The sequence below is a fragment of the Amphiura filiformis genome, chromosome 5 (assembly GCF_039555335.1).
Source record: "Amphiura filiformis chromosome 5, Afil_fr2py, whole genome shotgun sequence".
NCBI lineage: Eukaryota > Metazoa > Echinodermata > Ophiuroidea > Amphilepidida > Amphiuridae > Amphiura > Amphiura filiformis.
The window spans coordinates 39,345,263-39,369,453 of NC_092632.1; the positions used below are offsets into that span (position 1 = coordinate 39,345,263).

General features: G+C 36.5%; 1 protein-coding gene across 5 annotated transcripts in view; it reads right to left on the reverse strand.

The window, feature by feature from the left end:
- The window catches only part of LOC140153103 (synaptotagmin-16-like), a 90,254-nt gene that overhangs the window by 40,260 nt on the left and 25,803 nt on the right, over positions 1 to 24,191 (reverse strand). The window contains exon 1 of one of the 5 annotated variants that reach the window (XM_072175727.1): positions 17,512 to 19,718. The exons of 1 other annotated variant lie outside the window; for it this stretch is intronic. In XM_072175727.1, coding sequence (XP_072031828.1) covers positions 17,512 to 19,492 — 1,981 coding nt within the window. In that variant the 5' untranslated portion in view covers positions 19,493 to 19,718. Of the gene's footprint in view, positions 1 to 1,817; positions 2,565 to 5,043; positions 5,566 to 12,872; positions 13,255 to 17,511; positions 19,719 to 24,191 lie in introns of those variants that run through there. 3 more of the 5 variants (XM_072175731.1, XM_072175729.1, XM_072175728.1) reach the window with 3 other exon arrangements.

Genomic DNA, 24,191 nt, shown 5'->3' on the forward strand with positions numbered 1-24,191 from the left:
GTTAAATATAGAGTAAGGGTGTAGGTCAACATGGTAAACCTTCTTACTCACTTTCATTGCATCATAGTATGCAGAATAACTTTTACTACTAAACTTTGTATTGTGACTGATGTATGCTAGAATGAGGAAGTATTATGTACATTATCAGATGGGGAGGGACATCACTCACTGTCACTGATGCCAAATATTATGATGATCAGTGCATTCGGATTAATCCAGAAGGTATAATTTTTTGGTAGAGTTTGAGTTGGTACTGTGGAGTGGCAAATGCTCCCATATAGATTAATGATTATACCATTTTTCGCCCTGATGTGGCAGTGTCATATTTTGGGCTGTGCCATCATTATGAGCCCTGGTGGGAGGGTAAAATTGGAATTTGACCTGAAATTTTTCCTTGTGGATCGACCACATGCTCTTGATACAAACTTGAGTGAAAATAATACCCAAACAAGTCTTCTATTATGATATTACAAAATTACACATTTTTAGTTTGCTTTCCAGCTGTTCTCAAAGTTGGCATACTTGATGCAAAAATAAGATTTTCCCATTGAAACACATAGTACAGTAAACCCTCAACCCTAGACTTTGCATACTGACTATTTTTAAAGTGCAAAATTCAGCATTGGGGTTTTAATTTTGAGAAAAGCTTGGAATAAAACAACACTTGCTCCTATACTAAATAATGGCAGATTTGGGTTTCTTATGACATTAGCTTTCCAATCAACATTTGACCCTCCGGTTACGGAGATCCTTTGAAAGTTGGCGGTTGCATCCTTTTGAAACAAAATTACCCAACTGGGGGGGGCAGCAAAACATGTACACGTAGCATGAGAACCTCAGGTCAAATGGAGCTAAAACTTGAAATTTCAGCTTTGGCAGCAAAAATAACTATTTTAAGCAGGTCAATTTGAAGGAGGTCAGGTGTAAACTTGACACAAAATGACCATTATACAGTGTTTCAGGACCAGCAATCATCAGGTGTCAGGTGATGGAATACTAATTTACAAGGCCTAATACCAAACATAGAATTTCTTTTGCACGGTTGGATGGTCTGTTACCATATGGCTATACATTTAATGCTGATCAGTTCACTTATTTTATTTCAAACTTCTAAAGCAAAGGTTGCAAATCCCAGACTTCCTATTGAAAAAGTCTTTGCATAATGTCTAATTAAATGGCAAAATCGATTTTCATTATCTGAATCAATACATTATTGAAAAATAACACTTTGATGATCAGCGGTGTGAGAGGCCACAGACCAAAAACAAGGAAAATCACTAAAAACAGCGTAAAATCAGGTTAAAAACGCCAAATATGGGCTGAAAATAAAAGAAAAACGCGTAACTTTTGGCAACAAAAAAAAGAGGAAATCAGCTGAAAAGAGGAACTCTCACATCCCTGGATGTTAAATGGCTGAATTGAAAGTTTTAGGGATTTTTTTCTTAAATCGGGACCCATGTTTAGGGTTTTCTTGCAAAATGCGACCTTCTAGAGCAGCACATCCCATATACCTTATATATATACACATAAGTACCCCCTCCATCAGTGGTGGCACCACGGAGCATGAGGGGGAAATGCCCCCCGTCAGAACTCTTGCCACCTTGTTGTCCCCCAGTAAAAACCCAAAATTATAAATATTTCACTTTTTTTGCAGTAATTTTAGCAAAATTTGATTTGCCGCCCCCAGAAATTCACTTTGCCCCTCAATGCCCCCCCGGAAAAAATTCCTGGCGGTGTGACTGCCCTCCCTCCCCCACAATACAAGATTTTATTACACTGTCCGTAGTTAAAAACATTTTTAATATGTTATCACTCACCCCAAGAAACTTGAGTTGAATTTGTTGCATAGCTTTGATATGTAACCATGGTAACAGTTGAATAGCGATCAGTACCATCATCAGATGAGGATGAGGATGAACCAGAAGAGTCCTCCTCATCACTGGAACTACATGTAGAATCAGATGATGGTGATTCATCAACAGTTGATAGCATAGAGGAACTAGAACCACTGATTCCATTTGGTTGCTTTTTAGGTTGTTTCACAACTGGAATTGTTGTATTTATTGCACCTGGAATAGCACCATAATGTTTCCTTCTTGTTCTCCCTAACAAATTATCTTTGGAACCTGCTCTGTCCTCATAGTCTAGAGGTGTTTCTTCAATCCCTTCTCCTAAAACTTCCACTATGGTAACTCGTTGTTTCCTTCGGGTTATTTTCCGACAGATATTACAGCAGCAACAGCAACAATTCTTCCAATATTCAGACATATCTGATGTAGTCACTGGAGTCGTTATAGCTTTGTACATCTCTCTTACCATTGTGGAGTGTCTGTGCTGTGTCATGGTGCTCCAATAGCCTCCAGTACCATGAGTACACAAACATAAAGGGACAGGTACGAGTACAGTCATATATTCAACTTTCACTTGCAACCTTTGATCCACAGTACAATGTTTAGTTAGGGTGTTGAATACATAATTGTATAACCTCACAATAACAAAGTTACTTCATTGAATTGCATTTATGCACACAACTTCTTTGAATAAAATCCGCACTCATGCACATTAAGAAAATGTTTAAAAAACCATGGAACTATCATAATGCAGGCCCGTAGCCAGGGGGGTTCGAGGGGTTCGATCGAACCCCCTAAAATTTTCACACAAAAAGGAGAACATGAGAAATGTGGGCGAAATTGCCATTTTAGCATAAAATTGTTATTTTTTGCGTTGCTCAGGCAGCGCATTTGTCCCGCTTAATTTTAGGATCAGTATGTATGTGGAAAATAAATGATGACTTAATTAATGCAATAAATATAGCAGAGTAAATTGGCTCTGTGTCTCATCTAGATTTGAAGATTTATTAAAAAACGATGACCGAGAAAGCTTAGTTCAGAGATGAAGGAAGTGATATAGGCCTAACATATGAAACTAAGAAAATAATTGATATTATTTGTGATGAAATAACGCACCTGATTTGCAACTTTTTCTTCTTTTTAACTGCGCTAATATGCCTATTTGCTATAGTATATTGAACCCATATATTCCTGATAATAATGTAAAAATAATGCACCAAATGCCTTCAATTGGGACTTTATATTTCAAAATTCGTCAAATTATGAGGGGGGCACATCTTCCTCACCCCCTGCGCCTGATAGGCAACTTTTTCTTGTTTTAAACACGCTAATTTGCCTCTGCTATAATATATTGATCCTATATATTCCTGATAATGTAAAAATGGTGCACCAAATGCCTTCATTTCAAGGGGACTACATTTTTCAAAATTATTCAAAGTCTCAGGGTGAATATCCCCCCTCAGACACCCCTGTGCCTGATTTGCAACTTTTTCTTGTTTAACCACGCTTCAATTTCTGAGGGGGCACATCCCCCCTCAGACACCCCCTGCGCCTGATTTGCAACTTTTTCTTGTTTTAACCACACTAATTTGCCTCTTTGCTACAATATATTGAACCCATATATTCCTGATAATAATGTAAAAATGGTGCACCAAATGCCTTCAATTGGGACTTCGTTTTTCAAAATTCTTCAATTTCTGAGGGGGGCACATCCCCCCTCAGACACCCCCCTGCGCCGCGCTATTGCACGGCGCCATGGCAGCTATGCAGCCATTACTTCCATCATTTAATAATAATTAGGCCTACCATAAATCTGAAAAACGAACCCCCTAACTCAGAGGGCTGGCTACGGGCCTGTAATGCACATGTAGGTCCTTTCAGTTATTTTTTCACTTCAACCTACACGAAAATGATGTTCAAGAAACCACAGTACATGTACATTAAGATGATAGGCCTACATCCTTTGATACAGAATAAACAAGAGTCTGGTACTTGTGGTAGACAGGTACAATTATGTAACATGAAAGCAAAGGCATTATGCTTTATAATATTATAATAGCATTATTCATGGAATCATGGGGACAATAAGAATATTAGTTCAGACCAATTCTGAGCCATTCAACTGAATCATTGAAAAGTAGACTATAATAGGTGTATGTATAGTTGGCCTACAAATACAATTTGTAGGCCAACTACCTTTTTATTTACCTTTATTTATATTACTATGCATTAGGCCAAATAAAAAATAAAACATGTTTCACATCCCCTCCCGCTTCCTTTTTTTGAGGTTTCTTCAATTTTATTTTTATTTTTGAAATTCAGTTATAACTCTTCAAAAAATATGTCTAGGAAGTAGAGAAGCTTTCTATAGCCTTGCTAACATACAAGAAACATTTTTGTAAGGTTTTGTGATAGTAAAGAGGGGCCTATCTCTCAGAACAACAAATAAAAAGAGGCCTCCTCCTTTTCCAGGCATTATTGTATACGCTAAAACAGCTCTAATTATGGGTATTTACACCGATTTTGCGATTTAAAAAAAAAGCCCCCTCTTCCTCTTTTTTTTCAAAAACCGGACGTGAAACATGTTTTTATTTTACTTGGCCTTATATATTCTTGACTATTATGCTAAATGTATGACCTATAGTATAAGACTAGTATTTATTAATTTTGTATTCAGTTGCAATATTACTTTTGTATTCATTTTGTATCAAAATGTTTCTCTCTATAATTTATTAATTGTTTGATTCCAGTATTATTGTTGCACTTATAATTCTATTGTGTACCATGTATCTGTCTTATTATATTGATTGATGATTGATAAATAAATTTGAACTGTTGATCTTCATCAACCATCCAACCAAAACGAAAATAATTTGCTTGGTTTACACTTCCCTGAATGGGGCAAGGGTAGAGGTGATTCTGTCCTATACAATCGCAGGATTTATTGTGGTGATCGAGTTGCGGGACTTAATGTGGACACTATTTTTAAATCAAACAAGTACATCTTTTTTTAAAAGGTGGAACCCCTAAAAAGTGCCCTTTATTGAACTTGAATTCTTTATCACCAAAGATTAAGATTAATGCCCCCGGAAAAAAAATTCCTGGAACCGCCACTGCCCTCCCTTAAATATGCGTATGTGAGATTTTATTACACTGCTCGTAGATCAAATATTTTTAATATGTCATCACTCACCCCAAGAAACTTGAGTTGAATTTGTTGCATAGCTTTGATTTGTAACCATGCTAACAGTTGAATAGCAATCACTACCACTACCATCATCAGATGAGGATGAACCAGAAGATTCCTCCCCATCACTGGAACTAGAATCAGATGACGGTGATTCATCAACAGTTGATAGCATAGATGAACTAGAACCACTGATTCCATTTGGTTGCTTTTTAGGTTGTTTCACAACTGGAATTGTTGTATTTATTGCTCTTGGAATAGCACCATAATGTTTCCTTCTTGTTCTCCACAACAAATTATCTTTGGAACCTGCTCTATCCTTATAGTCTAGAGATGTTTCTTCAAACCCTTCTCCTAAAACTTCCACTATGGTAACACATTGTTTCCTTCTGGTTATTTTCCGACAGATATTACAGCAGCAACAGCAACAATTCTTCCAATATTCAGACATATCTGATGTAGTCACTGGAGTCGTTATAGCTTTGTACATCTCTCTTACCATTGTGGAGTGTCTGTGCTGTGTCTTGTTACACCATGGAAGAAAGAGATGAGAAGGAACCACAACGACTTCGATCGGCCAAGTTTTAATCCGCTTATCAATTGACGCATGAAAAGAAAAGCTATCAATGGTACTTACTTTCATGTATGATCCATTTACCGCGATCGATGCTTGGCGAAATCATTACTGAAATTTTTTTATAACAAACCCATCCACGAACAAACAAACGCTACCCAGAAGTAAGATTATGGAATTTCACTGATGCTCTGAACATGTATAGTAGCTTTGTTTGGGATCTACAGTCAAACTGTTTTCTTGATCGTGTTGTGTAGAAAATGTCCTATAAAACATCGAAAAGGTAATCAAAATCGGCCGTTTTTTTGCTGAGTTTCATCTTTAGCAAATAAGGTAAGATTTTGGTAACTTTTTCGATGAAAAATAGATGTAAAATGTTCTTAAATAATGCACAATGTTCGGTTGAGTCCGTACATAAAACCTGTTTAATTTAATAGTTTATATGTGTATAATCGTAACTAGCTAACTCGTTTCAGTGCCAAAGACTGCCAACTCTGAGAAAAAAGTCATCAAAGTTCGGAAAAATTGGGCAAAATGGAAGAAAAAGATGTAGGCCATCAATGACCGATGATCACGTCACCAAAGAAAATCCTATAGGGTGCTTGCACGGAAGGTCATTAGTTCAAATCATCCTTCACACACGCTCCAGAAGACATGCAAATACATGGAATACAATACCAATCACCTATTTAACGCTGGGTATTGATCAAAGTAAATCCTCATGAATAACAATGTCAACTAAATGTCGGTAAAGGGAGTGGACAAAGTGAATGCGTTCGTTGTGGTTCCTTCTTATCTCTTTCTTCCATGGTTACACCTATTCATAGTCCTTTATTCTCAAGTAGTTAGACATCCACTTGCAGTAGCCTTTGATGTGATGTATGAGACCAGAGAAGATTTCTGAGAAAAGAGGAGGTCGCACAAACATTATAATCCGATTGCCCACAGTTAACCTCCATTCACTTCAAACACTACTTGAATATTCCTTTGTGGTAATCTGTTCATCCGCCACACGCTTTCGACTGATTCAGTAGTTCTCTTAGTTGAGAAAATATTCCACACACACGGAAGTACATTGTTAAATTCCCAATTTGGCAGTTAAATCATGCTTTTTTTCTTTAAAAAAAACAAACTAACTCTAGGGTGACCATGATTTTTAAACGAGTGAATCGCAACTCCCATTAAAAAATTCAAAAGTTTTGTTAAAGGGGGTAACCCTATTGGTTTTGGATATGGATTGTCTTTAAAATTACATAATAATATCAAATATCTCCCCCTTTATGCTGCTTTGTGAAAAAACGAGAGCATTTTCAGCGTAAATGTGAATAAATAGCCAAATTTGCAATCCAATACCTTGGAATACGTGAATTGCATTCTGGGCAGGCAAGCAACAACAATTCCCATTCGTATGACGAATGCTGACATGCTGTACAATGCCCGGCCCGTATTGAACGGAAAATATTTGTTTGTTTTTTTCGTACCGTTTCAGAAAAAAAGGAAACAAAATATATTTCCCCTTGCAATATGTACATTTCAAATGAATATAAAAAAGTTTGGGTTAAAAATTGATTTGTAACCATGCTAACAGTTGAATAGCAATCACTACCACTACCATCATCAGATGAGGATGAACCAGAAGATTCCTCCCCATCACTGGAACTAGAATCAGATGACGGTGATTCATCAACAGTTGATAGCATAGATGAACTAGAACCACTGATTCCATTTGGTTGCTTTTTAGGTTGTTTCACAACTGGAATTGTTGTATTTATTGCTCTTGGAATAGCACCATAATGTTTCCTTCTTGTTCTCCACAACAAATTATCTTTGGAACCTGCTCTATCCTTATAGCCAAATTTGCAATCCAATACCTTGGTATCGTGAATTGCATTCTGGGCAGGCAAGCAACAACAATTCCCGTTCGTATGACGAATGCTGACATGCTGTACAATGCCCGGCCCGTATTGAACGGAAAATATTTGTTTTTTTTTGTTTTTTTCGTACCGTTTCAGAAAAAAAAGGTTTTAAAATATATTTTTCCTTGCAATATGTACATTTTAAATGAATTTAAAAAAAGTTTGGGTTAAAAATTGAGAGGAAAAAAACCTTCCGATACCGGTTTTGAACCGGTACCTCTCGTTAAAAGAATGATGCGCTAACTAATTGAGCTATTTGGCCCACTGAGATCGTCAAGGAATTGTTTTAATTATATACGGCGCACCGTCTCCTCAGCACTTAGTGTAGTTCGCTTTTTTCACAGAATGTGTATGACGCGAAACCGATGATGTCAACCCCTCTGGTCATCACAAAACACTTCACAAATGCTTCAAATATTATTGTAAAGGATTATCAGAAGAAGTTGCAACTTCTCTAGTATCTTTACAAAAAGTTATGACAGAAAGATAGCAAAATAAAAAGAAAAATGCAAAATCTTCAAAAAAGGAAGCGGGAGGGGACAAGAAACATGTTTTTTTTTAATATTTACTTGGCCTCATTTGGAAAATATCTGACATACCGGTGTCTGATAGACAACAATAAGTACACTTCAGAAGTGGCCAATTATATGTTCTAAATTGTTATCATTGTTCAACATATCCCATAGATTTTATATACACAGAGTTCCATTTCATTTGGGTTTTTTACTGAAAATTAGAAGTCCTCAAATCATCAACATGCATGATCAACAGTGATATCACTAATTACAAGAAATGCAGTTATGGACATCATTGAAATCATTTTAACAAGAGCCAAGATAAGATAACATTTCATAGTTTTGCATTAAAAATCTATCAAACCCAGTGCCTTAGGACAGAATAAATAAGGGGATACAATATCATTTACCACACCCCCCTTTTCAATAATAATACCAAAACCATTACGCCTGTCTTAGATATAACTTTTTCTATTTACAAATGTTGTCTGTTGCTGCAGTTTGTATTGATATATACATAAGAGTTGTGATAAATGTAACAATAATTATTCAATCGGATTGCTGCAGTGTGTTTACGTAACAGTATATGTGACCATCCAGGACATCTGAGCCATGAAGTCGCCAATCATCATTTTTTAGATATTCAACCAAAATATTCTGCTTGAAATTAGCTTTAAAATGATGTATATCATGTCTATAGTACTTGACATTTAAGTAGTGAAAAATCAATAAAACAGTCAATAAATCCTTTGTTTCCTATTGTTTATTGTTAAGTTCAATGGAGCATATCTCAATAGTGGCACTGGCGACATCCGGGCTCAGTTGTGGTGGATGGTCACATATTATGTGTAATGTGCTTATGTCAAAGATGTAATTTCTTGTTTCTTTAAAAGCATCTACCAAAAACAAGAGAGTTGTAACAACATAAACTGATTGATTAAAAGGGCATTTCCTAATCCACAGCCTCATCCTCCTACTTTTCTAAAAATAGTTTAGATTTTTATACCACTGAAAACCTCTGGCTTCATAATGTTTATGTACCAAAAATTTCTTGCAGATTAATTTGTTTAGCAAAAATATTCAAATTTGAATTTCAGAATGAAAAATTACAACAGTGTCCTGTGGAGCAGTGTAAGGCCAAAAAAAATAAATTGTTTGGTTGCCCTTCCGAGACCAAAACTTTTGAGGGTCGGTAGGTCGATCCTTTTTTTTCTTTTTTTTTTTCATGAATTCTTCCTCGATTTTCCCTCCATTTTGAAAAGGCTAGTATTGACAAATGCTTTATCATTTTATGGAAATGGACTGGATTTAAAGGGGGTAACCCTATTGGTTTTGGATATGGATTGTCTTTAAAATTACATAATAATATCAAATATCGCCCCCTTTATGCTGCTTTGTGAAAAACGAGAGCATTTTCAGCGTAAATGTGAATAAATAGCCAAATTTGCAATCCAATACCTTAATGGTATACGTGAATTGCATTCTGGGCAGGCAAGCAAGCAACAACAATTCCGTTCGTATGCATGGTATGGCGAATGCTGACATGCTGTACAATGCCCGGCCCGTATTGAACGGAAAATATTTGTTGTTGTTTTCGTACCGTTTCCGAGAAAAAAAGGAAACAAAATATATTTCCCCTTGCAATATGTACATTTCAAATGAATATAAAAAAGTTTGGGTTAAAATGGAGAGGAAAAAAAAATCTTCCGACACAAGATTTTGAACCGGGTACCTCTCGGGTAACGCACAGCGCGCTAACCGATTGATCAATTCAGCCCACGATGTACATCGTGGATTTTTTATAACTAAATCGGCATACCGTCTCGATGTTTCGTAATTAATTCCCTACCCAGAAATCCGAAGTAATTTTTATTTTTACAAACCGGTAGCCTGTAAAACCGCTGTGTTTCATGATTTCTCCGAAATACATCGACTTGGGCGTCAAATTTCAGGATAGTAATGAGAAAAATAGTATCTATTATGTGATACCAAAACCTCATCAACAATGAAAAAATCGGGGGATGATGCTGTCGATCGGGTTACGGACCTTTAAATGGAAATACTTCTTGTTTTCAATCAAATATGCATGTAATAAATAAAATGAGTGAATAACAAATATAAAAGTCCTTGATTCTGTCAAAATTTAAGGTTTCTTCTAAAAAAGTGATTGAAAAAAAAACACAACAAAAAACGACCCAAGATTTTCAATTTTTTGGGTCGGTCAAACATAGAGCCTAGGCCTAATACACATAATCATGCGTATCACGGAATCAACTGAAATTTTGGGAATAAGCTTTTTTTCATGGATATCTACTGGAAAATGTCATAAAAAGAGGATGCTAGGATCACAAAATCTTCCTTTAATTTAACATCATTAAATGGCCCTCAATCTGATGCTTTAACTGTGTATTGAACAGTTTATGCAGCTGATATTTACACTCTTTGCACATTATGAAAACTCACAAAATTATGAATATTTAGAAACAGGCTATTATTTATATATTAATGTGATTATTCAACATTTCTACTGATAATTATTAAACATTTAATGAGGGCTATAATCTGCAGAAAAAATGGCTTGTTTACAGACAAAATAAAAAAATTATAGCAAATAACACTAACAGTTTTTGTTCTCAACAAACCCTAAACATGTTCAAACTCGGGGACTCCCACTTTGGAGGTGCAGCGTATGTAGGGCTGTTAAGACCCCCTTTTTCAGCGTCGCTGTCACCTAAAGACCCCATATTAATATTTGTTTACGAACACATGCTCCCTATGCGAAAAAGGCATGGTTGAACTATGGTTAACCATGGTCAACCATGGTTCAACCATGGGTTTTGACCATGGTCAAACCATGATCAACCATGCTTTTGAAAAATGGCACCACGGCCAGAGACCATGGTCAACCATGGTTAACCTTTTGACCATGGTCTATCTAAAGTGACCATGGTCAACCATGGTTAAAACTTAGCATGTTTGACCATGGTTGAACCATTGTCAACCATAGTTCAACAACCAGGGTTTTGACCATGGTCAACCATGCTTTTGACCATGGTCAACCATGCTTTTGACCATGGTCAACCATGTTTTTGACCATGGTCAACCATGTTTTTGACCATGGTCAACCATGTTTTTGACCATGGTCAACCATGGTCAACCATGTTTTTGAAAAATGGCACCACGGCCAGAGACCATGGTCAACCATGGTCTATCTAAAGTGACCATGGTCAACCATGGTCAAAAATTTGCATGTTTGACCATGGTAAAGAAACAATAGCAATCAAGGAAGAAACAATAGAAAGAAACAATTAGATTTAAATTAGCACCCGATAGAGGGCAGGGCCTGAAGAATGAGGGAAATTATGGGGTAAATATTTAACGGAATAAACTGCATAATCATATTATTTAGATTTATTCCGTTAAAAATCTTATTTTAACTTATCAGATTACTAGTTTTTATATTCTATGGTGTCAAATATTTATTCACAACGTTGTAAATATGCATTAAATACGATTAATAACAACAGAGGGCGCTTTTTCTCATTCCTACCCAGAGTCAACCATGGTCAGGTGAGGTGATGACCATGGCTGACAATGCTCAGCCATGCTAAAGCATGGTCGACCATGGGATACCTAACCGTGACCATGGTCAACCATGGTCAGGTGAGGTGATGACCATGGCTGACCATGCTCAGCCATGCTAAAGCATGGTTGACCATGGTATACTTGAAGTAACCATGGTCAACCATGGTCAAGTGAGGTGATGAACATGGCTGACCATGCTCACCCATGATAAAGCATGGTTGACCATGGTATACTTAAAAGTGACCATGGTCAACCATGGTCAAGTGAGGTGAAGACCATGGCTGACCATGCTCGGCCATGCTAAAGCATGGTCGACCATGGTATACCATGGTGACCATGGCAACCATGGTTGACCATGGTCAAGCCACCATGGCTGATCATCGCTGACCATAGTTAACCATGGTCAACCATGTTTTGACCATGGTTGACCATGGTTGACCATGCTAGCACGGTTGACATTTCGCCTAGGTCTGTCACCCGAAGACCCCTTATTTTTCCATTTGATCTGTCACCTAAAGACCCTTACTTTTCAATATGAACAGCAACTTTCATTTAACACATGCTCTGTCACCCGAAGACCCCCTATTTTTCTATTTGATCTGTCAACCAAAGACCCTTATTTTTCAATTTGAACAGCAACTTTCATTTGTCACTGATTTTGTTACTTATTTTGAAAAAACAAAGAAATTTGAAGCCACTAGGAATTCAATGTTCGATGTTTCTGTGGCACTGTTCAGAACTCACCCAAAGGCTCCATTAAAAAAAATATCATGTTCTCACCCAATGACCACATATTGTTTACATTTTGCTCTCACCGAATGCCAAAAATCATGCTCTCACACAATGACCCCATATTTTTTACATTTTGCTCTCACCGAATGCCCCTTACTGTGAAAGTGTCAGCCCTACACTTATATCCATTTCATATTGAAGTGCCCCCTTTCAAACTTCACTTTCTGTTTTTGTGTGTACATGCAAAGATTAGCAAATAAGCCCTGCAATGTAATCTGATTGTGTCATCTTTGGAAGATACATGTATGATACGACGATTAACAAATGTATTTTAGGTGGAATGGGACCAAGTTTACAAAACAGTGAAAATACACACAGGAAAGATTTTTGATGTGTAAAAACCGAATAATTTCAAAATATACATATAGCTTCCTGGCTCAGATTGTAAGATGTCCAATTCTATGAAAACATTCAAAAGATACACCTTGATCCAACAACCACAAAGTTTCTTACCCTCAGACATACTTGTATAAGCACCACTATCAGAGGCCTCTGTTCCGCTATCACACTCATCAAGTTCAATCCTAATAGGATGACCATTAGGCATTGTCTTACTAACTTCATCCTTTTTGGTCTCATCTTCAGATTTGACAAAGTCTGGCAATATTTGCATCAAGGTGCCCCACAATCCGGGTCCATTGTCTTCCTCATTATCTTTTGTAGTTCTCCTGTCATTGTTTTTTGTCTCTTTATCACCATTGTCATTACTTGTTGCATCTGAGAGCACCTTCTTATTCTCATCTTCGTTCTCAAAAACAGAACCAACAGTCTCACCTACCCATTCCGTAAAACGTCCAAAAGCCATTGCATATAATTGATAAATAATCCTGATTTCCAAAATCCTCTCGTTGTAGAAAATGATGAAAAGCACCAAAAATCATTCATATCCACAAATTGTCTGAATAATAACTGAAGAATTACAAGGTTTTACGCAACATGATAAAGATGCTGGTATATCCCATGTTCAGTTCATATAGCTTTCTGGTTTGTTTCCAGCATTTACTACAAACTGTGACGTAGAGCTTATTGGTGATTGGCCACTTGGAACCAAATTGTTGCTGTTTTGACGTAATATGATGAGCCTCAAACAAAAGTGGCGTGAGATATGTGCTGGAGTGTAAAATGGCGGTGTGATGATGAATCAGCGAGAGGTGTGGCTAATAATCATAGATTGATACTGACCTACTATGCTAAAGAACAACAGGTGGAGCATTGCCAATAAATTTAATTAAATTTGATTTCCATGATTGTTATTTTCACAACATGCCCAATGTTTAAACCTGGAAGCTAAATGGAGTCTATGGTTTAAATCACAACATGGACCCTTGAAAGGCCTATGGATTAACTTTACACACAATGCATATATTTTTTTTCCTTGTACAGCACTTCAAGGAAAAGCAGAAAGCCTTGTAATAATAATAATTATAATAATAATGATTAAAAAAAGAATGAAGCTGACTGAAAAGATGAGTTAATAATTGATGTTTTTTCCCCTTAAAACTCAGCAGAGCTTCAAAAGAATATTACCGTAACCACTCGGGGATAAGCCCATCTTCGGCTATAAGCCCACCCCTATTTTTCAAACCATTCTGAGAACAAGGGTGCACTCGGGTATAAGCCTAAATAGCAATTTTGGCTTAGTTCTTAAATCATATCAATGCTTTTCTTTCACATTTTAGAACAATTACACAAATGTATAAAAAAATATCAGTTAAAAATTAACATTCCATACTTATAATTAAAAAAATTGACATAGATGATGGAAATTGCTGGTACATCGAGCATACTAGTATTCAAATGGGGGCAGATTGTTCTTATTTTTAAATTCACCTACTAGCCCTTTCCCGGTTATAAGTCCACCCCTATTATTAAAGTGAAATTGCCCATCTAGGGGGGTGGGCTTATACTTGAATGGTATTTCACAAATGCTTTCCTGGGATTAAGTTACAAAAGAAAATAGCTTTACCAGAGGAAAACAGATTAAATAACATTAAAGGCATTTTTCAAACATATTTGAAGGCCTATAATAACATGTAACTACAAAAATAGATAATTGAAGAGATTCATGAGGAATTCAGAAATATTTAGCGTGGCTACCTAACATTGAATAGGAACAAACCTAAAAAGACAGTTTTCATAATTACATTCAAAGAAAAACTCACTTGTTTTCAAAAGTAGAGATTTCTGACACTATTTGCCTAAACCATAAAATTGCATTGTTTCCCAATTAGGCCTATGATGCTTTCCAATTATAATAGTTCAGTCATTCTCATCTTCTCTGGTCATTGGAATTGGAACATGCAGTTTTTGAAGGCCTGTCTGTAGTTCATGCAACCGCGTTCATATTTTTCCTTCAAAATATTCAATGGGTAAATCAATATATGCAATTATTATAATCAATATACAATCATTGATTACTCAATTATGATTAATCAATTACTATAGTAACACATTTTGCAATCAAACATTTTACAGCACCGAGTAACCATGGATATTTGAATAACATGTAAACATGTGACCATCAAGCATGCAACAAGGCCATAAAATCCTATTCCTATTAACAAAAAAATAAAATTAATATAATTGGCATTTAAAATGTGTTCAATATTGACATCTTTCCACTATTGTGGAAGGATTTTTTAGCATTTTTATGTATGTGTGATTTAATGCTTCTGTATCCTAACATTTAACATGCATCACTAGTTTTTATATTTTATGCAATAAAAAAAAGAAAAAAACACCGTTTAATGGGTGGATGGACTTTTCAAGTAGGGTCGGTCGGTCTGGATTTTTTTCCCTGGTGGCTAAAATGACACTACATAGTACCAAAACCTTGAAAATTAGGCAAACATATTTTGAAATTCTTCTGAATTTTTTTAGTCAAAATCAATCAATTTTAGCCCCCAATTGCTGATTTTACATGATTATAGCAAAAAGTAAAAAAAACTTCTCCCAAAACGCAAAATTTGGATCTGGGTCGGTTGGGCCCGTAAAACAGGTGTTTTGTGGCCTAAGCTAAATCTGTTCATATACTTGTGTCTTGCCATGCATTTTTTGGGGTAGGGTGTGGGTGCAAATTTGTGTGAAATTTTGTGGCATTTCTAATTATTTGCCTTCGAGAAGTCCCTTGTGCCTTAAAATATCGTCAACAATGATCACCATCTTTGGGTATACTGATAATATACTTCATATGGAACTGCACCTATTGGCCTGAAAAGATTCCTGCTCTCCCTCCCACAGCGATATTTCCATACCCAAAAAATAGCGCCATCTCTTGATATACCGGAATGTTTGACGGCGATATTTTGAGGCGTTTCCGAAACATCCCGAGTAACTGAACTATGAAAAACAATCCATATCAAAAATTTCAAAACAAAACCTGGCATGTAGAAGATCATTTCACAACTCTCATATTCCCAAGAATACATACTGTATTGTAAAAAATAAATGGATTGATATTTGAATAGATTCAAGCCATTTCCGAAGGGCTATTTTGATAAAATTTTCATCAAAGGCCAATATGATGATGACATTTTGTATTCCAATTTTACAATATTTTTCGAGTTTTGTTGAAAATTTTGGAAGTTTTCTAGGGTGTATGCAGGTACAATGCACAGATACATGCATATGGCATCTTCCGCCTTTTGGCGGATTTTTCCACCTTCAACCATCAATTTGGTCATATCTTCGGATTTTATCGGACCTGCCTTTTACTACATATTCAACGCCTCGGCATGCGATCGGATGCATTACAGCACACAGACATACTTCAACAGGTAGAGGTTTATAAAGGCGAGTTTCAGTTTGCAGTTAAGTACCGAATAATAGCATGGAATGTAACTATACCTCATGGTATCAGTTAAACTCTAAAGTTCCTAGACCGATTTTTTATAAACTCATCACAAGAATACTCTGTTAGCAATATGAACAAACGAATTTATCAGAGTATTCATGATACCAGCATGGTAGCCCTCATGATAAATGCCTGGTATTGTCTCTTGAACATGCTTTGGCCGTGCTTGCTACATCCTTGACAAAAGGTACAATGCAGTCTTGGGTTTGAGTCCAGTAAAGAAATAATAATTTGGTACGTGGTCAATAGGTGAAATATCGCTGTGCCTCCCTCCCTCCCCTTCTCTCTCCCGGGCTCTCTCCCTCCTTTCTCACATTTTGCCAGGGGAGCATTGCCCCTGCTAGCTTTGTACTAGTTTCTTGAAAATTCTACAAATAACTGTCTAATAAACAGACCTGAAGAACATCTTCACGAGTCAAGTTGGAATAGGTAGGTAGAGAATAAAAGGAGCTGATAATTTATGGTATAAAAGGTCAAGAAAATCAAGATAATTATAAACTGCAAACACCAACAAATGCATATAATACATATTAAATTATTGTATTTTAAGGAGTGGAACATACTAAACTGGAAGTCTCAAAGTACTGCAGCATGCTTAACGGGACAGCATGAACAAATTCTGAAGAGCAGAGGCCCATGTGTCATGTACATGGACGTCAATCCCAAGAGGGATGTGTGATCATGTGTCCCCCCACTTTTGGCAAAATGACCCATTTCAGCCACTTTTTAACCACTTTGGTCGGGTGTCCTCACATTTCAAGCCCGATTGGCACCCATGGTCAAGTAAAACCTGCCCTTTACTGACTTTCACCCAAAACTGTAAAATCTGAAATTAACATTGGAAGATGACAGATATTTGTTAAACAATTCATGTTATGTAAGTGCTAATGCAAAAACTATAGACCACTTGGCATGTGACATCATTGCCTGGCAGTATGGATCTGGATCTGGATGTCAGCAAGGCATCCCGAGGGAAACATTCCACCAACTTTGCATTGCACATGAATTATGCCAATTTCTATTGTTCTTCGCCCTGCAGTGTGCGTACGCATTGTAGTTTGCTCAGGGCACATGCATTTTAAATTGCCCACCACATTTCATATAGTACAAGAAAGGCATTGAACAGTGTAGCAGTTTGCTCAAGCATATCAATAGACCAGTCCCTCGCCTTTGTTGATAAACAATGATGTTTAAGTGGTCTATAGTGAAACCATTCCAAATACACTTAAAAATACTTACCATCTTTCTTATCTTCATTGTGAGTTGTATTATCTCGAGGAGTTGACTGATTTGATTCTGTAAACTGCGTAGGTATGTACTCATTAAGTATGCCAAGTAGGCCTGCACCAGTAGATGCCTTATCTTCAGTTGCTTCTGCAGATTGCGCAGAAGGTATATAATCATTGAGCATGCCTAGTACGCCTCCACCAGTTGCGTTGTCTTTGTTTCCTAACTCTGAAATATGCGTAGTAGGTATATAGCCATTGAGCATGTCTAGTACGCCTCCACCAGTTGAGCCATCATTTACTTCTGATGTATCTGTAGCAGGTATATAGCCATTGAGCTTGTTAAGTATGCCGCCACCAGTTGAGTCTTTGTCATTTACTTCTGACGAATTTGTTGCAGGTTTATAGCCATTAAGCTTGTCAAGTACACCCCCACTAGTTGATGGTTTGTCTCCCTTTATCTCAGGTCCTGTAGATTGCATAGGCACATAGCCATTCAGCTTATCAAATATGCCTCCACTGTTTGGCGACTCATTCTCAGTAGCTTCCGACTTTGTAGTGTACCTAGTCGGTAAATATGCATTGAGCATACCAAATAGGCCTTCCCCTGTTGAGGACTTGTCTTTAGTAACTTGCGACTCTGTTGCATGCGTAGTAGGTATATATCCATTGAACATATCAAATAAGCCAGCACCTGTTGTTGGCGTACCCTGAGTAACTTCTGACCTGACATCTTCATCGTACTCTTCTCTGATGTCATGCGTGTGTTTGTTACCATACAGATCATACGCATAATCACAGCAATTTTCTTTCCAAGGAAGTTCATCTACATGTATGTGCCTTTCTTTTGTAATGGAATCAAGTTCAACAACAGTGTCATGATGTTGTTGTTCCCATATTTGTGGCACTTTTGTGGAAGATGTGAAGCTTCTGTCTTTCCTTACTGGCAGCAATGATGATTGTAACTCCACTTCTTGCACTTGAACTTCTTCAGCAATAGAGTCAAGTTCGATATCAGCCTCATTATATTGTTCCCATATTTTAGGCACTCTTGTGAAAGATGTGAAAAGGCTATCTTTTCTTGTTGACTGTCTTTGTGAATATGTCATATCCACTTCTTCAGGAATAGAGTCAAGTTCAATTTCAGCCTCGTTATATTGTTCCAATATGTTAGGCACTCTTGTAAAAGATGTAAAAAGGCTGTCTTTTCTTGTTGGCTGTCTTTGTGAGGAGTATGTCACATCTACTTCTTCAGGAATAGAGTCAAGTTTAATATCAGCTTCGTTATATTGTTCCAATATGTTAGGCACTCTGGTGAAAGATGTGAAAAGGCTGTCTTTTCTTGTTAGGTGTCGTTGTGAGTTGCTGTGATTACTTGTCCCTTGGATGTTTTTATTGGTGTAAACAGATGTAAGACTGTCTGCTCTACCTCTGCACCGAGATAATGATTTTTGCTGTTGGTGATCATCCTTGATGTCTTCATCTTCTATGACATTAGGATACTGGGTGAAGTAAGTAAACATGCTTGTTCGACGTGGTGTGTCATATTCAGATGATAGCCTACCCTCCTCCTCCACCTCATCTTCTTCTGTTGGAACATTTTCAAATAATTGTGTGTTCTCAGTAGCGAAGACATCACCTGCACTATGAAGTAGGTTCTGCTTTTTTGAGCTAACATCTTGTCTATTCCATGCAATTGTATGATTCCTATGTAACACAGGTACATCAACATTGTCATCAGTTCTATGATAGACATTCCTACCGGTATAAGATGATGGATGGAAGTTTGCTCCCGACTCATCTTCGCTGACATCTTCATCAAATTCACTCTCCTCCTCCTCTTCTTCACTAATCTCAGTCAGAGTGTCATCATATTCTCTTAACAAAGCTAGTTTGTTCACAGCTACCTTTGCATTTGTGTTTCTATAAGCATTTTTATCAGGATGAACTGGTTTCACATCATTTGATACCCAATGCACCCTTCTTGTTGCCATACTTCCAAATGCTTCTCTAACGAAAGTTGACTCTTGATCATTGTGTTATGGCTTAGATTAGACAACTTTGACATGTACTCATCCAGAACAATAATTACTTAAGAAAAATGGTGTCAGATCCACTGACAATTATCATTTGATGATTTTATGATGCAACAAGTAGTTGAATAAAGTCACATTCCATTTAGACAGTCAGTGTGGTATCAGGAAAATGTGGAGTTGATTCTATCCGTTACATGTGCATGTATACCAATACAATGGTATATCCTGCATCAGGTCAACAGTTCTTCACCTCAGTGTACATCCTTGATCAATAACAACATTTCATAGATAAAACTGTTACGAAGTAGAAAATGACTTGATCAATTTTAATGATTTATTCACGAAGACTCAACAATTGTAGCATGATACTTCATAGTGTGCACAGTACCCTATCATTGATTAATTAGTGCTGCCCTTTATCCCTAGGAGTAACTGAAGTTTTGTTTGGGTAGTGAGTAAGAATCTGAAAAGTGGACCATCGTTTATCAATATTCCCAACAAGATTGGATCCACAACTATACCAAAAAGCTCCAAAAGTCTGAATTTTCTGCCAAATTAACAACTTTTCTGACTACAGTGAGGCAAAATTGAGCTATTTTCCTAAATCAATTGTGAAAATATGTGTACCAAAATTGGCCTAGAAAAAGTGGCAATTAATATATCAAATGGCCAAAAAGATGACCCATGTTTGGGCCATTACGGTCATTTGTCATAGTGCCCAGCACTTCCTCTTGCATTGATTCTACAAACTTGTCAATGTCTTTGTATTTCAAGGTTGGGACTAGAGAAATACTGCAAAAGTTAAAAATTCTGAGGTTTTTTCCCAAATCTGGATAAAGTTGTACATTTTAATTAATTTTGCTTCTACTGAACAGATAGCAATATAATTATGTTAACTCATAATTGCCCTGGCTGTTCAAAAGCAGCAACAGTAATTAAAATGTATAACTTTATCTCCAGCTTTGAAAAAAAAACCACCATTTTTTTTAATGACAAGTAATTTAGGGGCTATAATTAAAAAAAAAAACTCAAAAAACAAACTGAATCCAATAAATTGCACTAAAAAAACGCAAATGCGGCTGCAAATACCGCAATCATGTTTTCCACTGGTGCTTAGTTTAATAATCGCCTGGCAATATGCCTAGATACTTTGCATTGAAGTAAAAGGCTATTTATTCCAGCTCCAGTGATGACGCCTCATTAATTTTGATAGACCTTAGGACATGTAGGATGTATTAAAATATGTATTAGCATTTTACTTTGAAAAATCAACAGATAGTTTTTTTGGTGTAGGTGTAGGGGAGTAAAATACAGAAATTGCCCCAAAAGTGGATTTTTTCAAAATTTCATAAATGTTACCCTTTCACCTCTTATCACTTGCAAAGTATGTTACCAAAAAATGCAAAAATCCCATTTTTGATTATTTATTAGATTTAATTTTCTGATTTAACAATGCATATTGCCTTTACACAATGAAAATGGTATTGGGCATTATGGTACATGTATGAAATCCACCCTTGATCTTGCCAGCCATCCATTCAAAACAATATCAACTTACAAGCATTGAACTTTTTAACTTGAAATCAATCCTATTTGGATCACATATCCCTGTATATTTTCTTAAAGTCTGGGAATGGCAAAATAACACTCTTTAAGGGCTTGGATAGGGACATATTTTAATATGTGGGACCTGAGAGCACATGAGACACAAATTGCATTCTGAATTATAAGAGAAATGTCCTTGACAGTCCTTCTGATATCAAATAATTTAGATTTTTTGAAATTTGCAATATTTTAAGAATGCAATTTGGTGTGTTTGCACTGCTCTCAAAAATATTGTACAAAGGTGAGTGGCCGATCCCTTTAACCCTATAATGACACTATCTGTAAAATGTATGAGTTTTTGTGTTAAAGGTATCTTTTTTGTTGTCGAAAAAAGTAACATAATTTGGAAACGGTGGCGTGTCCGGGGGGGGGGGGATTTTGTTCAAAATCATGTAAAATCAGCCGTTTTTTGGTGATTTTAGCCATTAAGCCCCGGGCCGCATAACTCTGAAAGCCCCTCTGAGCCCCCGCAGGAGCAGATCCTGGATACGTCGTTGGGAAAGTATGTACAAAATATTTGGGGCATTTTATCATAGATTATCAAATGTGATAATCTTTAATTTTTTAGAGTAATTTGAAGGACTTTCGGATTTCTTGCATATCTGAAGAGTACAAGTCAGCCTCGGATGACAATGCATGTAACCAGGAAATATTTTGAGGTTTTGTAGAAAAGTGGACTTCAGAGGCACACAATATCAAGTGGACTCTGGGAGGATATTGGGAAAATTTGGCAAATTTTTGTGATTTGGGTGGAATTTTTGGGCATCTAGGGGTAGTTTTGGTAGATTTGAGGGGATTTTTGGACCTTGGAGGATGGGGTGGGGTCTGCAGGCCTCGAAATAAGCCAGAATTTCTTAGGACCATTTGGGCCCTCAATCTTAAATGTTTGAGGGCCCTCACAAATTTTTGTGGGTCCGAATTTGGGCCATTGGTTTTAACCTATGAACCCCACAAAAAAGTGAGAAAAATGGTACATTTTTTGGCCCGCCGGATGTATCTTTTGCGGGCCCTCACTGATTTTCAGGGGCCGAGGGCCCTTGGGCCCTGATTGCACTTTTTTAGGTGATCTTACATGTAATTACAGAAAATAAGTAAATTTGTAAGTTACACAGAAGGTATTTTATTAAAATGCATATAAATTATTGAACTACTTTGTACATGAACAAGCATTCATGATAAAATTCCATTTGAACAATGTACATCCACAAACCCCAAATTGTCAGACATTTTTTAGTTAAATGTCTAAAATTATCATACTTATCGGAGGAGTGGTATAAAAGTACCCACTGAAAAGGAAATATTAAATCCATACAATGACACCTGAAGTTATAGATAATACCTCCTGCATTCAATCTTAACCCATTCCTATATAGCACCATATATTTATAATAACTACAGGCCTGTAGTATGATTAACATTTTTAATTAACAATGCTTTTTACTTATGAAACTGACAAATTGGTTTCATTTGTTTCTTTGCTGAATGTATTACAGGCATAGTAGCGACACCAAGATGTTTTTATGGTGGGGAGATGCCCTCATCCCCCTAAGGTGCTCGGCCACTGCATGATTACACTTTTTTGGAAGCAAGTCACATGAAATTGAAATCAGCAATCACTGCAACCAAGTCTAAGATTGCATTATTGCAAGCTTAAAATCCTAGACAAATTGAGAGAAAAAAAACATTGAGAGAAAATTCCTCCCAAGCAAATCATTCTGAGTCTGGCCCAAGCACCAAGAAAAGGATTAATGCTATACCTTTGTAAACTAGTGTGTGGGCAGGGCTGTAGCAAGCGGGCAGCCGAGGAGGCCATTGCAGCCCCACTTTTTGATAAATTTGTCATGTTTTTCTGTATAGTTTTATACCAATTTTTTGCATATTTGTATTTTTGCTGCCCCATATGTTGATAGCCGCCTCACATTTTTTATCCTTGCTACAGCCGTGTGTGTTGGGGTGTAGTTACTCTGTTCATACATTTATCAAATGCAGGACTGCATCGCCAGTGACCTTCCCTGAATGTCCCATAATAAAGAGTCTACTAATATCACTGCACATACCTGCCAACATTTCAAACTCAGAAATAGAAACACTTTTTAAATTTAAAAATTTGTGTCCAATCAGAGTGCGATGAGCTCCAAGTGGACATTAAGGTTGCTACCTTAGGGCACCCTGTTCAGGGGCAGAACCCCCTACAGGGGTCTAGTTTTTTTTTGCATTTGGAGACATGTACAAAAGGCTATTGACATCATTTGGCGAGCCTTCTCCAATTTTAGTGGGTAATTGGTCTGAGGGCCCACTATATTTTGACCCCTGCAAATTGTCAAAATAATTAAATAAATAAACAATAAATAAATAAATAAATAAATAAATAAATAAATAAATAAATAAATAAATAAATAAATAAATAAATAAATAAAAAAATAAAAAATAAAAATAAAAAATTATCTGAATGTTTATACAATTTTTTGAAACTTGTAAAATCAAAATTGAACAAATCTGATTAAATAGGAATAGCTGGCAGGTTATGTATGCACTGCATTGAAGGATATAAGAAAATTATTGCACAAATTATCATAATTATTAAATCTTTATAAATACTTTTTGGTAGATAATACGTATATTGCATTTAGCTTGGAGAATAATTATCTACACAAAGTTTATACCAAATATGAATAAACCCCATAATACTGAAAACGGGTGTTGCCACATATAGCCTATGTGCCTTCAACATCTCTTAAATTTACAGCTTCAAAGTCTTTACTATAGATGTAGAAATAGAAATAAGCATCTCAGCTTCAGGCTTTCAGCTCTTCCATTAGCTTCAGCTCTTCCTTACCAATGTTCTTTTCATTGGTGACTCAATCCCTCTGCTCCATTTCAGAATACAGAATATACCTCTCATTTAAATTCTATAATCACAGAAAACATTGTAATTATCTCGCTCACTGAAGAATTGACCAACAGTACATTATGGATTGCATACAGTTTATTGTGAGTCAATCAAATTTCACTTGATTATAGCAATATGCAAATGACAATTTACATAACAATG